The sequence below is a fragment of the Bombus bifarius genome, unplaced genomic scaffold, assembly GCF_011952205.1.
Source record: "Bombus bifarius isolate JDL3187 unplaced genomic scaffold, Bbif_JDL3187 scf7180000008169, whole genome shotgun sequence".
NCBI lineage: Eukaryota > Metazoa > Arthropoda > Insecta > Hymenoptera > Apidae > Bombus > Bombus bifarius.
This window is the reverse complement of record NW_022884490.1, coordinates 137792-151061: the sequence shown is the minus strand read 5'-3', so window position 1 is coordinate 151061 and position 13270 is coordinate 137792. Positions and strand designations below refer to the sequence as shown.

Sequence of the window (13270 nt, the reverse complement as noted above, 5' to 3'; positions counted from 1 at the left end):
GTTAACGATAAACGCCAGAGGCAATAGTAATCGAGTGATAAGGAAATATTCCAGGGAAAATCTTTTCAACCTCTTCAAGAGTCGAACGCGAGTCAATTTCGTCGAAGGTGAAAATCCTGGCTATTTCACCGCTGAATACTCGCAACTCTTCAACCTTTTCTATATACTTTCCATATATGAAATCACTACCACCCTCCAAAATATTATCAAAATCTCCATATCGAGTTAAATTTCATATCTTTTACGATTCTCCGTTATTATTTTCATCGTACAAACGCTGATTTACATAAATCTCGATGAAAATTTTACGACTAATTAGACGACACTCCTACTCGGCAGTAATTTGACGTAAGTATACATAAAACTTTTATATGGCGCATCGTCTATTCGTCCAATCTTTCGTTCGTATCAAACGACTTCCATATCTCTCGCGAGTAAAATCATCAATTTCTATCGCTAGTCCTTCGCACAGTATCAAGCTTGTATTATGTCAGCAAAATTTTACGCCTCTCTGTCTCTTCAAATTTTTACTAAACAATAAAAGAATAACAAAAGAATAAGATCCTTGACGGAAATAGGGACGTGAAAATACGATCATTTTCCATGCGTTGATCCGATTTAACGGTACACACAGTATGCGTGTCCAAAGATTGAAAAAGAAACTGAAGGTTCGGTTTTATGAGACCACACCTGAGCGAAATGTGTTCCGTGTACACGGAGGTTATTTTGGCCGGTTGCCAATCGAACTCGGCGACCGAGAAGTGTTTGCCGATCGTTCATCCGCTTTCGTTATTCGTACTCTTCTCTTTCGCTCGCTCTGTCCTCTTATCTGCTCACTTTCGTCGCCTTTGCCTTCTCGCACCCTCTTCGCTGGTCCCCAATTCAATCGCCGATATCAAAGTGGATAGTTGTCGTTCCGAATGCACCGTTACGCCGACTAATCGACGTCACAAAGAGGCGCGAAGCCATCGAAACGCGCTAATAATATTTTATTTTTAATTTTAATCGAGCTAGTCGAGCTGCCCTGGCCCGCCGTGAAGAAGAATCGCGAAAAGAAGGATCGAGCATCGAACGAACGTTTTATTTAAATTCATGAGCATCGAACTCACGTATCCCCTGGAAAATAGTTACGCAACGCAGAATTTTTCTCGAACAGTAGTAGTAGAAATCATTTCTGTAGTTCGATTCTGATCGAGGGGGAACTCGACGATGACCGCATTTCAACGTGGTACATATCGATGAGAATCTTTTTAACCCTGCGATCCGATACGCTTATGATCCCTGTCTCGCCAACGAGAGGGTGGAGATGAATATTCGATTCGCAGTCAGCAGATCCACTGTGAAAATCCGCTCCACGTACCAGTATCGACTTAGCCGCGGTTGAATCTCCGGGATTTTCCAGCCAGAACGACTTTTCCCGTATCTTCGCCTCTCAGTCTCCTTCCATCGCGTTCCATCATCCTTTTTTCTCGATCCGTTCCGCGAGCTTCTCAAATAAAGAGATTATAGCTCGACCCCGATGACAAATAAGGAATAAAATTCGAGTAGGGTGATTCGACGAAAAACCAAGTCCGCCCGCGTTTTACGTACACAAACTCGTCGAACAAGAAATTTCGATATCCCGATTGTTTGTCCTGATAAAAATATTCCAGAGGATTTGCTTAGCCCGAGAATAATGGTCCAAATGATCGTTGATTAAACAAGAGTTAACGTAGCCATTCGCTCGCTTTTTCACTCCACGTTACTCCATGTATTTCCAGTGGTTCGTTCAATTCGGCTATTTATCGCAAATTTAACGAGGAATTGGCTATCTTTTATCACACGTATTTCCTACACTAGCGTTACTTGTACCGAAGACAATTCACGCTGTAAAAATTTTGTTTTTCCTCGTCTATCTCGCTCCTCTAATCGTTACTCTTCCTCCCCACCCTCTCTCTCTCTTTCTATCTCTCTCTCTCTTTCTGTCCTCCTATCTCCCTGTTTCAATTCGAATTGCTGATGTCTGCCTGTCTCTCCACGTCGCGATGAAAGCGTGATAAATCTTCCGAGGCGGGTTATTGAGAGGAAATAACAGGGAAAATCTCGTATCAGCGTAATTTTGGGACGATCCTCGTGTTCCACTACACCGCCATATATTATTTAGCAAAATAATTTTTCTTGCGCCAATGGAGATTATGCTTCTGACATTGAAGTGTATGAAATATTGAAAGTTTGTTAACGATCCCTTATCACGTTTCATAAAACCACGGATTTACGTTAAATCGTATACCACGCTAGGTAGGATTAAACGCCGTCTGGTCTAGATCAATAAAATTGAACTTTATCAAGCTTTACGTGCGAGAAAACTTGCACCAGAAACCGATTTCTACGAATACGTGCTTCGATGTGCGATGAACTTGTTCGTGCTCGATTAAAAAATCATAGCTATATTTCGAGACGAAAACCGCACACGTTTTCCAACCATTTCCGTCCAGCATGGTATCCGGAAGTTCGATAAATTACACGAAACAGGCGTGCATCGACAACAGGAAACGATAGAACGTGCTCTTTCTCTTCTTTTTTTTTCTTTTGCTTTCTTCCTTTTATTCGTTATTTAAAAGGAAGTTACATCGAAGCGGAGCAAAGCTCGTCGATTCTCAACGTTCACGACTTCGCTACAAACATATTCGTTGCACGTAAAACGAACAGTGCTACGATTTAAGGAGTTCTCATCCAGAAAGTTAAATCGGTTACGATCGAAGCTATCGGTGGAAGATTGACCGATAGACGAATCCGTGATTGAATCGGCCACGAGGTTCTAAAATCGGCTGGCGATTCGAAACGAGTACAAACTGCGCGTTTGGATATCTATATCCAGGAGGAAAATAGCTGGGAAAGTCGAAGCTAACCGTAGTTTTTCTTCCTTTTACGAGACGGAGTTGATTGTCCCACAAATCCCTTAATGCCTCGTCGTGTGAACTTTTTCCGAAACAACTTCCTTTATCCACGTTCGCAACCGATAAAAATGCCAACTACGAGAAGCATACTCGTGTTTATCGAAATAAAACAGCTGTGCCTGCTACGAAATCGAACGAACTATTACAGTTCGTTACTAACGAATAGCAACGTACAAAATTCGATACAGAATTGTTTTAAAAAAATCTGAAAAATATGATCAAGGTTCGAAAAATTGCATAAGTGTGTTTTTCGTTTAACAAAAACCGCGCAATATTTTATTCCATGAGATATATTCGTTTCAGCAACGTTGCTCCAAAGTTTCGCACGCGATGCAGAAAATTCGAAATTCTTTCGCGCATCGTCAAATATGGAGCGCATCGTATACAAATCTGTTTCCAGAACTCATCTTTTTATACACTGGTTCGATACGAAATACGAACTCGTAGGCTCGCGTCAAGCAAACAAATATCTTCTTTTAAAAATAATAATTCCACCTTCACCGTTTTACCATTCGTATCGTCTTCTCTGTAGTAACATTTTGTGCTAGTTTCCAATGACTCGTACTTTCTACCGCGTTTTCCGCTCTTCAAAAAGGATGCACATTTTTTCACGGGAACGAGATAACCTTTCCCTTTTCTGTGACGTGAACTGCATGAATTGTACGCAATGCACGCGCGACGTTGCACCACCGCAGCGTACAGTTACAGAAGTAACTGGCCCGACCGAAGTTGTGCAATTTTTGCATGTTTTTTCGCTTTTCGTTATTTTCGACCGTGCGAAAATTGGAGGCTGCAGATAACGGAGGAGAGAATTTCGTTGATTTGGAAAGGGGAACAGTGACTGAGACGAGGTGAGAAGAAAATTGGCAAACCAAGGTGAAAAGAGATGTTTCAGCTTCAATGGCTCGTTTCTTTTTACTTTCTTCCTGATACGTTCGCGCATGTCATATCACCGACTTCTTCGAAAAAATGGGCCACGCGAAAGAAAATGTACGAAACGAGATTTCAAGAGTAAGTATTGTTCGTTTTATGGCAAAGAGGACTCGGCTACGTTATAAAGCGAAAAGAACAAAAACGATAGGAAAGAAACGTACTGCATTGAAAGTATGAAAAAAGTGCGACGCTATTTATATTATAAAATTTAGATATTCTTCAAAAAGAAAAAAAAAGAGGTAGCTACAGGGATACTGAGCAAGCATGGAACTTTGTCTATGGCAACATACAAAACTTAATTAACATACCACCGTAATGGAACTCGAACAGCGATTCCAGATTCTGTTCGAAAGCGAGCTTGAAAAGCCAAAGCTGAATGAATAGCACGATGCAAAGAGCCAAACTGCGTTCCATGAGAAACGTAAATTAATATCGGAGATGGAAATTTATGGGTACCGTGGCTTGATATTTTCATCATCAAACGACAACCTTTCTCTTTTTTGGCACTTATCGAAACGCAGGAAACTGTAACGTATAATCGAAGATTTATCTAAGTTCTCAGTCAGACTAAAAGCATCGTCAATCGTCGAACCGGCGGTATATCCTACCAGTTAATAGGAATGGAAGTTCGATACAGTAAACCAGTCGTGGTAGGAATTTCGATACAACGACCATTTGTCTGGCGTTCAAATAGATTTGAAAAGTATCGCGTTAGAAGACTGCTAGAGAAATCCTCGAGGCACCTGTTGATCCTTCTCGTTAAAGTTTGAAGGAACCGACCTGGACTAGCCTGGACACGCAAGCTGAGAGGCGATTGCCGCTGACATAGGAAAAAACTGGCGACGTTAGCTCACGATCGATCGTGAGTTCACAGCAAATAAGTATGCACCGACATTCAGCAGTCAGTTTCTTCTAATCGACGATTATATTTCCACTCGAATTTTTATTTTTATTCAAACATTCGAATTGAAATAATCGAAATTCAAACATTCAAACTCGAATTCACATCCAAACTCGAATTTACATTCAAACTGAAATCCAATTTATACGCAATGATAATACATAAAATCTTTTTCCGTAGTATTACGTTCCATTTATTGTTTCCACCTTTCCTCTAACGTTCTTGTTTCCCAAGACATAGTCATTTAGTTTATTTAAACCGAAAAATATTTACAGTAGCAACAGAGGCATTGTATTTTTCTCTCGCGATGCCCCAGTAATTTCAGTCAGCAGAGTATTCGTTCGCCCTTTTCACGTTTTATCGAAAAATACGTCGAAAGGATAAACGGAGTGTAACAAACGACGACGCAGCTTTCGAAGGCGAACTTTTCTTTTTTTTTTTTTTTTGCGGCCAATTTGAAAGCGAACCAGCATACCTGTACGCTCGAGAACGGAACTCGCGATAAGAGCCTGCATCTGTCTAACGTATTCGATGTTCAACTTTGCTTTAAATCAAATTTCGTCACCCAGTGTATATATAAACGAAATTAATTGACAAGACATATTTTTTAATTCGCAGTAGAATGTAACGAAGTTTTATATCAGACGCGGATCTGGAAGAAAGAAGGAGAAGATTGGAAAAAACCATCCGATCAGAATCGGAATCACACCTGAGTTCTAATCGATTTCTCTCAACAGTCGTGTTTTATGCATTTAAACGCGTGCGACAATTTAACGATTTGCGCGATTAAAATTATCAAAAGCAACGTGCTGAAGCGTAAATGAAACTACGAGCACTCAAGAGAGACAAGAACGAAGAGACGGACGAAGAAGAAGACAGAGAGCAGTCTAAATCGCAATATGTAATTAACGAGGACAATGTGAAAACGCTGCCTATTATTAATTCCATCGATGGAACGCTTGTATCTGAATGGCCGCGTCCTAACCTGTGCAATAATGAATCGTGATTATCCTTTAATGAACCACATACATTCCTCGATCTGCGTCCATCGGAAAAATTGATTAATCAACCGTCCATTGTTGTTTCTTTCGATCTCGCCGCAAAACGATTGCACGCGAATGATAAATCTATTCATCCGGGCTATTCTGAATCTCGTTATCGAAACTATCAACTTGTTCGTAGCCGTTGAAAAACTTCATAGCTCAACGAGGCTATATATGCTGCCGGCGTGATCGTGGATCAGAGGAAACGCAGTTTGGCTCAGTAACTTTTTAAAACGACTAGCCACGGCTGGATAGTTGGCTCGAACGAACGCTTGTTCGAGAGAGGCAGAGAGGTGTTAGAATTGCGAAAGAGCACTCCGATTCATTGGAGCCTTTTTACACTTCCTAAATTTCAAATTGGATCACGATGGATGAAAGTCGAGCAACGGGATCAGCCTGAAGCATTTTCCGTTCAACATACGACGTGAACACGAATTTGGCTCTCGCACGAACGACAAGACCACCTAAACCAGACCACCCGCTGCGCGACTAAGATTACGCTGATTGTCAGCTGTCCGTGCGAAAACGAAATGAAAATACCATTGACATAGATTTCGTTTGACGGTCGGAAATAGAGGAAGATAGAGATAGGACGTTGTCCCTTTCCGGAAGCGAACAGACTGAATTTTTCCACTATACCTACTGTCGTCATTCCCCTAACGTTATTATTTCCGATACAGGGGGTCGTCGAGGGACGACGAAATGCGACGAAATTTGTATCGAGAATTCGTATAGAGTTTGATCCCCTGGGAACGTTAATATTTCCGAATGGCTGTATGAATCTGTTGGGTGTAGAGAGAAAATTCCCTAATTTTTTCATCGTTCCGTCGCTTCCCGTAAATATCCAGTTTTTCTTATATTACGCGAAAGATGGTTCAGCTGCTATACGGAAAACAAGACATTATTCATCGATAGGTAATAAAACCGAAAAAAGAGATGGTTGAATTTTTTAAACGCCCTTTATCAATTCTGCTGTATTCGCAACGTTCAAACTTTTATAAAAACCACGTTGTTCCTCCCTCTGCAATATTCTGACTAAAAAAGGAGAAACACGCCTCTGAGAAATCGAAGAAAAAATAAAAAAGAATTGAATTTAGTTTGCGATAGAGAACGAACTTCTCCCTTTCGCGAAGGAGGTAGCGTTTTTGGGAGATTAAAAACAAACACGAGAGTCGGGATTCTCCCGGTTTCGTGGTCACATTGTTTGAGAAAGCACAGAAAGGATCGGTCACTTTAATTCACAGCCAAGGAGGGAAAGGAAGGCAGATAAGTTTACGACGAAAACGGAAAGGGTTAAAACGCGAGAGACGTGGAAGAAATTGTCAGCGAGACTTTCGGGGTCGGTGCTTCTACTTTACTGTAGATATTTAGAAAAAGCAGCGTAGCTCTTCGAGGTAAAAAGGTCGACAACGACCTCTGTTTAAAAATATCACTGGAGACTGGTACTTGTTCCAGCTTCGGGCGGTTTACACGGAGCCAATTACTTTCACAGATGCACCCGTTACTTCTGTTTCATTCGACACATATCCAGTCGGAGCTACGAGTTACCCTGGCTATCTCGGTACTCCGTACATTCCCGATAACGTTAGAGTTCCATATTAGGTCGAGATATGTTACTTTTAACGTTTCGTTATTCGAGACATTCTTATCTCAAAAAATTATATGACGCATTGTTTTTCTCGGAATTTTCATGGAAGCACGAGAAAGACTCGAGAACAAAAAGTCAAGGAAGTAAGAAGCGGTGTATCTAAACTAGATCTTAACATTGTAAAATCTTTGGCGAGCGTTAAGAGAAAACATTTTCGCTCGTCGCGTGAGTTCAGGTTAAATTGCCACAGGATACAAATAAATTTCTGTGGCTGACTCGGAAGCCAGATCATTAAACCGAAGAAAAGCGAAATGCAAATCACAACTCACCCTAAGGTAGTCATCGTGACGATGGTGTACCAGAATGCGGCAGGAATCGAGGTGAAGTTCGTTCCATCGACGTTCTTCTCCGCGTAGAACATCACTGTGGCGAATATGATGATGGCCATGGCCAAGGAGAAGACGAGGAAGCCAAGCTCCGAGGCGCAAGACTTCAAGGTGTAACCGAGAATCCTTAGACCTTGCGAGTGCCTGGAGAACTTGAAGATCCGGAACACACGGAAGACGCGCAACGTAACGAAAGCACCGGATACGTCGTCGTTGTCGGTGATGCCGAGACCAATGTAGTACGGGAGGATGGCGACCACGTCGATGATGGACATGACGGATCGCGCGAACTTGCACCGACTCGGGGCCGCGAACAGCCTCAACAGATACTCCGCGGTGAATATCATGACGCACGCGGTGTCCAGACAGAAGAAGACGATCTTGTAACGTTCGCCGCATGAAAGCGTACCGGCGCGTCCCGGACGATTACCGCACGGCACGGTCTCGACCACGTTCGCCAGCACGCTCACGGCGATGAAGAAACCGGTTACATAGTAAAATACCAAAGCCGCCGTCGAGATGTGTGGATTCTGAAATGCCCTCCACATCTTTTGCCTGATGTCGAGTAACTGCTGAAGATTCTGATCCCCATTCTCGCTCAGCTTGTCATCCATCAAACGTTCCGCGTTCTCCCGTTTCCGATCGCGATAATCTTCGTAGCAACAATCGCCGATCACGTCCGGCAGGATACCAAAGAACGCCAACTCTTCGTCGTAGCTCGTCAGACATTCGTGCTTCGGATAGTGAAGCTTACCGGTTCTATAATAGTTGAGTATGTGACGGAAGATGTCTGGATCACGGTCGAAGAAGTACTCCTTGCTCTCCTCGTCGTAAAAGAACTCGCGCTCGTTCGAACCGAGAAGAGTGTCCGGATACTTCTCGAGGGTGTTCCTCCAAGTCTCGAAGCGACGGCCGCTCACGTTTATCAACAGCTTTTCGTCATCGGCCTTGCGACGATCCTTGGGGATCGGCGGCGGTGGCAGTGGATGTGTCGCGATCGGCACCCAACCAATCGCCGCCGCACGGGCGAATGGCAGCCACGCTGCCACCGAGGCCATGCTCGAAGGTGGAATAGTTTTCTTTCTCTTTGCTAAATTTGTCCACCTTTCTTCCCTCCTCTTATCTCTTCTCCTTATTTGTTATTGTTACTATCGTTATTATTTTTATTAATGTAATTTCTTCGCCGTACTCTTTTTCAATTTTCTTCAGTCTCGTTCACCTCCGGACTGTTCGATAGTTCGCCATAACAATTAGTTCGCGAACGATTATCTCGACTTCGACTATATATAGAAGGACTCTGTTCATGAGACGCGCTTACGCGTTTTCGACAGCAATTCGCACGTCGAGCGACGAATAAAGATTTTTATGTCCGAATGCCGCCTTAATATCCGTAATTCGACGGCTTACGTTCTTCAAGTATATCTCCGCGTTGGTGTTTTCCTCGATTATCGCTGTTCTTGTACCTTGATCGCATTCGTGTGTTTTCCTCGATCGCTGTTCTTCGCGTGTTCCTCGCGAATTCTACTTCTCGATCCGTCTGAAGAAATAATCCGGCTAAAGCTCAACTGGGTGGAATTGCCGGAGGAAAAGTGATAGCTCGTCCTCGAGCTGAACCAACAGAAGAGGGAATTCCTCGAAGCTTTCGTTCGACGGATCGTTCGAGTTAAAAAGTCCTCGACAATCTCCTAGCGCAGCCGGTCGTGCTCGAGGCCTGTCGCGATTCGAACGATCTATCTATCTGTATTAGCTGATCGTGCAACACCGGCGGCGTTCCCACCAGATACGTGTCGACGACGACGACGCCGACGACGACGACGACGCCGACAACGGCACCGCGATCCTAAGATCGTGCACGACCACCAAGTCCGTCATCGTATCTCGGCATTCCTTCGCTTTTATCGTTTTGTTTACTTGCCACTTGACTCGCGATATTAGCAAGAGCAGCTCGTACCAGAGAAACGCAAGCACCACGACAACCAATCGTCTCCTGGCAACTTGCCTTCCACCATCATCGATACCGAGAGTTTCCGCCTAGTACTCGTTTCTCTGCGTGTTTCCCTCTTTCTCTCTCCGACAAAGTCGAGATCGGTATCGAGCACAAGATCTTCCACCTGTTCTTCCTCGTCTCTTATCCTGGCGTGCAACGTGTAGTATCGAATTAACAGCTACGATCCGACTCTTGCTCCAGAGTATTCTCGAGAATCATCGAAACGATTCTGCTACATTGTCGAGGTCGCGAGTGCTGTGCAAAACAGAGCGACTCTTTCTACTTTCATTCACGCGTGAAACTGCCTATCGAGGCCCAGCCACGTACTCTGCAACATTCTCGTTTGAACCACGCGGCGACCGACGAAGCGTGATATTTTAATGAATTCACGACAGCTTCTCGAACCCAACGCGTACCGGACGCGTTGTTGCGTCGAGTGTGATCGATGCAAACCTTCCAAGTAGAAACTCCCCGTGTTGGCTAAACACACTCTCTCTCTCTCTCTTTTTCTCCCTCTCTCTTCCTCTCTCTCTTTATCTATCTATCTCTATCTTTCTTTGTCAATTAATTCTCATCAACCGGATCATCGTTGCTTATCCTTTTCATCCAAAAGAAACCGAAACTGCACAACGATGTCACCTTCTTTCCGTCTTCTGCCGGTTGTACCAATCTTTGGCAAAAATAACACGCGTTCGATTCTTCAAGTTGTAGTGTCGTCGATATGAACGTTTTAAAAGGAATGAATTCGAACACCGAACCGAATGTAGAAAGAAAACTCTTCAACGACCAACGTTCGATCGCGAATGAAGGCTTTCAACGTCCAGCAACGATTAGAATATTTTCGCGGTTTCCCCGAAGTGATTCGCGAACGGAACTGGTCTCGAGCGATTCTCGAGCATAGTCCGCGAAACGGTCAGCGAACAGTGCGTGGCCGTGCTGATTCAGCCTGTATCGTTCTCGGCACGCGCAAGCTTTTTTTACTCGCTCGAGGCCCGTTGCGGATCACACAGCACGCAAGGACCACGCTGGTTCCGTTCGTCGACGTAATACGTCAGAGCGGGGAGGCACACGAGTTAAAAGCTTCACCGGTCGCGCAGATGTTTTCCACGACGCACAGCTCTCGCGATAGACGGCACGTCGCATGCGTCACACCGTGGGCTCCTTCCTCGTGACACCACAGCTCTACAAAGCACACAGCCTCCTGATTTAACGTAAAACCGTTACTACTCTGACCGCTCGATCAGCCATGATTTTCGTCGCGATTTCGACGCTTCCACGACCGATCTGTCTTTTCCACGCCACTCGTTCATCCCTCGAGTGTTCGACCACGAAAAAAACCGGGAAACTTTCGAGAGCGTCTCGTCTCGCCCGAGAACCACTCGTCTCGCCCGAGAACCACTCGTCTCTTCCCTTTGAAAAATGCTACCTGCTCCAAATCTTTGGTCCGTTTTTTCCGCCCTTCTCGACGATATGCCCTCGATCGACACACCGCTGGTTATGGAACGGCACAGAACAGTTTACGTTAGGAGGAAGATCAGGAAGCCGGTGCTCCCGCGACCCTCCTCGTTCGACCGGAACAACCCGGCCGGAGCTTCTCTTCTCTCTGTTTACAAACGTTCCTCGAAGCGTAACTGCTCAAACTCCCTCGATGTGGTTCGTATTGTCCACTCGTGTCGTTTCATCATCCTCGCGCACAAAACTACGCTCGCCCGGCTTCGTGCAGCGTGCACCCGCTGGAAAAAGATCCGCAGGATAAACGTTGAAACAGGCTGCGACCGCGGCGATGCTCGTCAGCGTAGCGAGATGCGAATCTTCCCCTCATGGATCATTGTCCGCGTGAACGCACAGACGTCGGATATGATCGAAGAGCGTCGAGATAGGAGAACGGAGAGAGAGTGTGGTCGGTCGGCCGCGTGCGACAAGTGTAAGTGTGCGCGTCAGCGTACACGCTCGCTGGCAGACGCGTTCTCTACCGTCTGGCGTACCCGCTCGGTTGACGACTCGCGACTGAGCTACTGCTCGCGGTGCGGTATCGGTCAGGCGGTCGGTCGGTCGGCTAGTCGGTCGGTCGGTCGGCTAGTCAGTCAGTCGGTCGGTCGGTTGGTCGTTAGCTAGCTAGCTCGCTCGCTTGCTCGATCGTTCGCTCGTTCGCTCGCTCGCTCACTCGGTGGCGAGGTGACCGGCAGCTCCGGAAGGGAAGCGTGCTGCTCTCGAGCCTCGAGCCGCCGGAGCAGCCGCGACGCAGCGCCGAGCGAACGGTCACCTAGCCAAGGTCCAAATTGATTTTTACGTCGCGGCGGCGGTGGCGACGCACGACGGTGTCCCGACGCGGCGGCGAACCGCTTCCCCGTTGCCCGGGCAACCCTCAACTATGACGTCATCCCTCCCTCTATCCTTTACGCCACCCTCGCCTCTGCTCCACCACTCTACTTCGCCACTCTGCTTTGCCACTCTGCTCGCCGTTCCCCGTCTTTGCCTATCTTCCCGAATCCCCAGGTTCTTCCTCTTTCAACTTATCCACACCCCTCTCTTCTTCCCACGGCTTACCTTACCTGCTTTCGTTACCCTTCTCTTTTCGACAAATTCTCGGATATCTGTTTATTCGTTTGTTTGATTCCATCGCCGTTTCTCTTCTTCGACTCTCGCCGTGTGTTCGTTGGCTGCGCGTATGCGCGCGTCAAGGGATATGCCTCGCGAACCTTTCGCTTCGCCGCTTCTCCCTTGCGATTGAATTTAAATGTAGGTTTATGGGGCTACGCATGCTCCGGCCTTGTTCGCGCGACCGACGTCCAATAATTCCACGATCTTAATTTGCCTCCCTGCGCGTTCCAACTTTACACCAATTCCTCGAACGCGCGACCTCCTCCACCTGTCCTTCCTATACGTACACCGTACATGTTAAATTAGAAGTTAATCGAAATCGTTCTCTTCGCTGTTAGATTCTATCTTCGTAATAGTTTGTATGCTTGTAAACGCTTGATTACATTACATACCCACTTGTATCTTTCCGTTTAGGCCGTAGCTTATTTTCTTCCGTAGCACGTACGGAATCTTCATGCTGCAACCAATTACGCGTTAGCCCCATTTTCTTCTCCGCTCTACACGGTTTTCCTCTCCCCTTTACCGCATTCTCCACAGTCACCATTTCGTATTCCATCTCTTGCTCGCGCCTATCGTGCCCCTTGTTTCTTCCGCTTCTCCTTAAGATCCAGAGTTTCACGTCACTACCACTCGCTTCTCTTCCTCCCTTCCGTTGCTTCTCCACTTTTTTTGCTCGCCGCTGCTTTTCCGGTTCCAGCTTAGACGGCCCTCCTTCGTTCCAGCTCTCCCTCCGTGCTTTCTGCTGTTTTTACGCTGCCTCTTCTCTTATTTTGTCGCGCCTTGTTATTGCCGCACTCAAACCCTAATCTTCCAGCTTTCCTCTTGGAAAAACGCCTCACACCGAACTTCTTACCCCCGTTTCCTCTAGTTTTCTCTGAGATTTTTATTATCGGCT

At 45.7% G+C, this 13270-nt stretch overlaps 1 protein-coding gene across 9 annotated transcripts in view; it reads right to left on the bottom strand.

The window, feature by feature from the left end:
- The window catches only part of LOC117209307 (potassium voltage-gated channel protein Shal), a 115894-nt gene extending 103792 nt beyond the window's left edge, over positions 1-12102 (bottom strand). For 3 of the 9 annotated variants that reach the window (XM_033451153.1, XM_033451154.1, XM_033451161.1), the window contains exon 1: positions 7731-12091. In XM_033451153.1, coding sequence (XP_033307044.1) covers positions 7731-8845 — 1115 coding nt within the window. In that variant the 5' untranslated portion in view covers positions 8846-12091. Of the gene's footprint in view, positions 1-7730 lie in introns of all 9 variants that reach the window. The other 6 variants (XM_033451155.1, XM_033451156.1, XM_033451152.1 and 3 more) reach the window with 5 other exon arrangements.
- Between the last annotated feature and the right edge of the window lie 1168 nt (positions 12103-13270).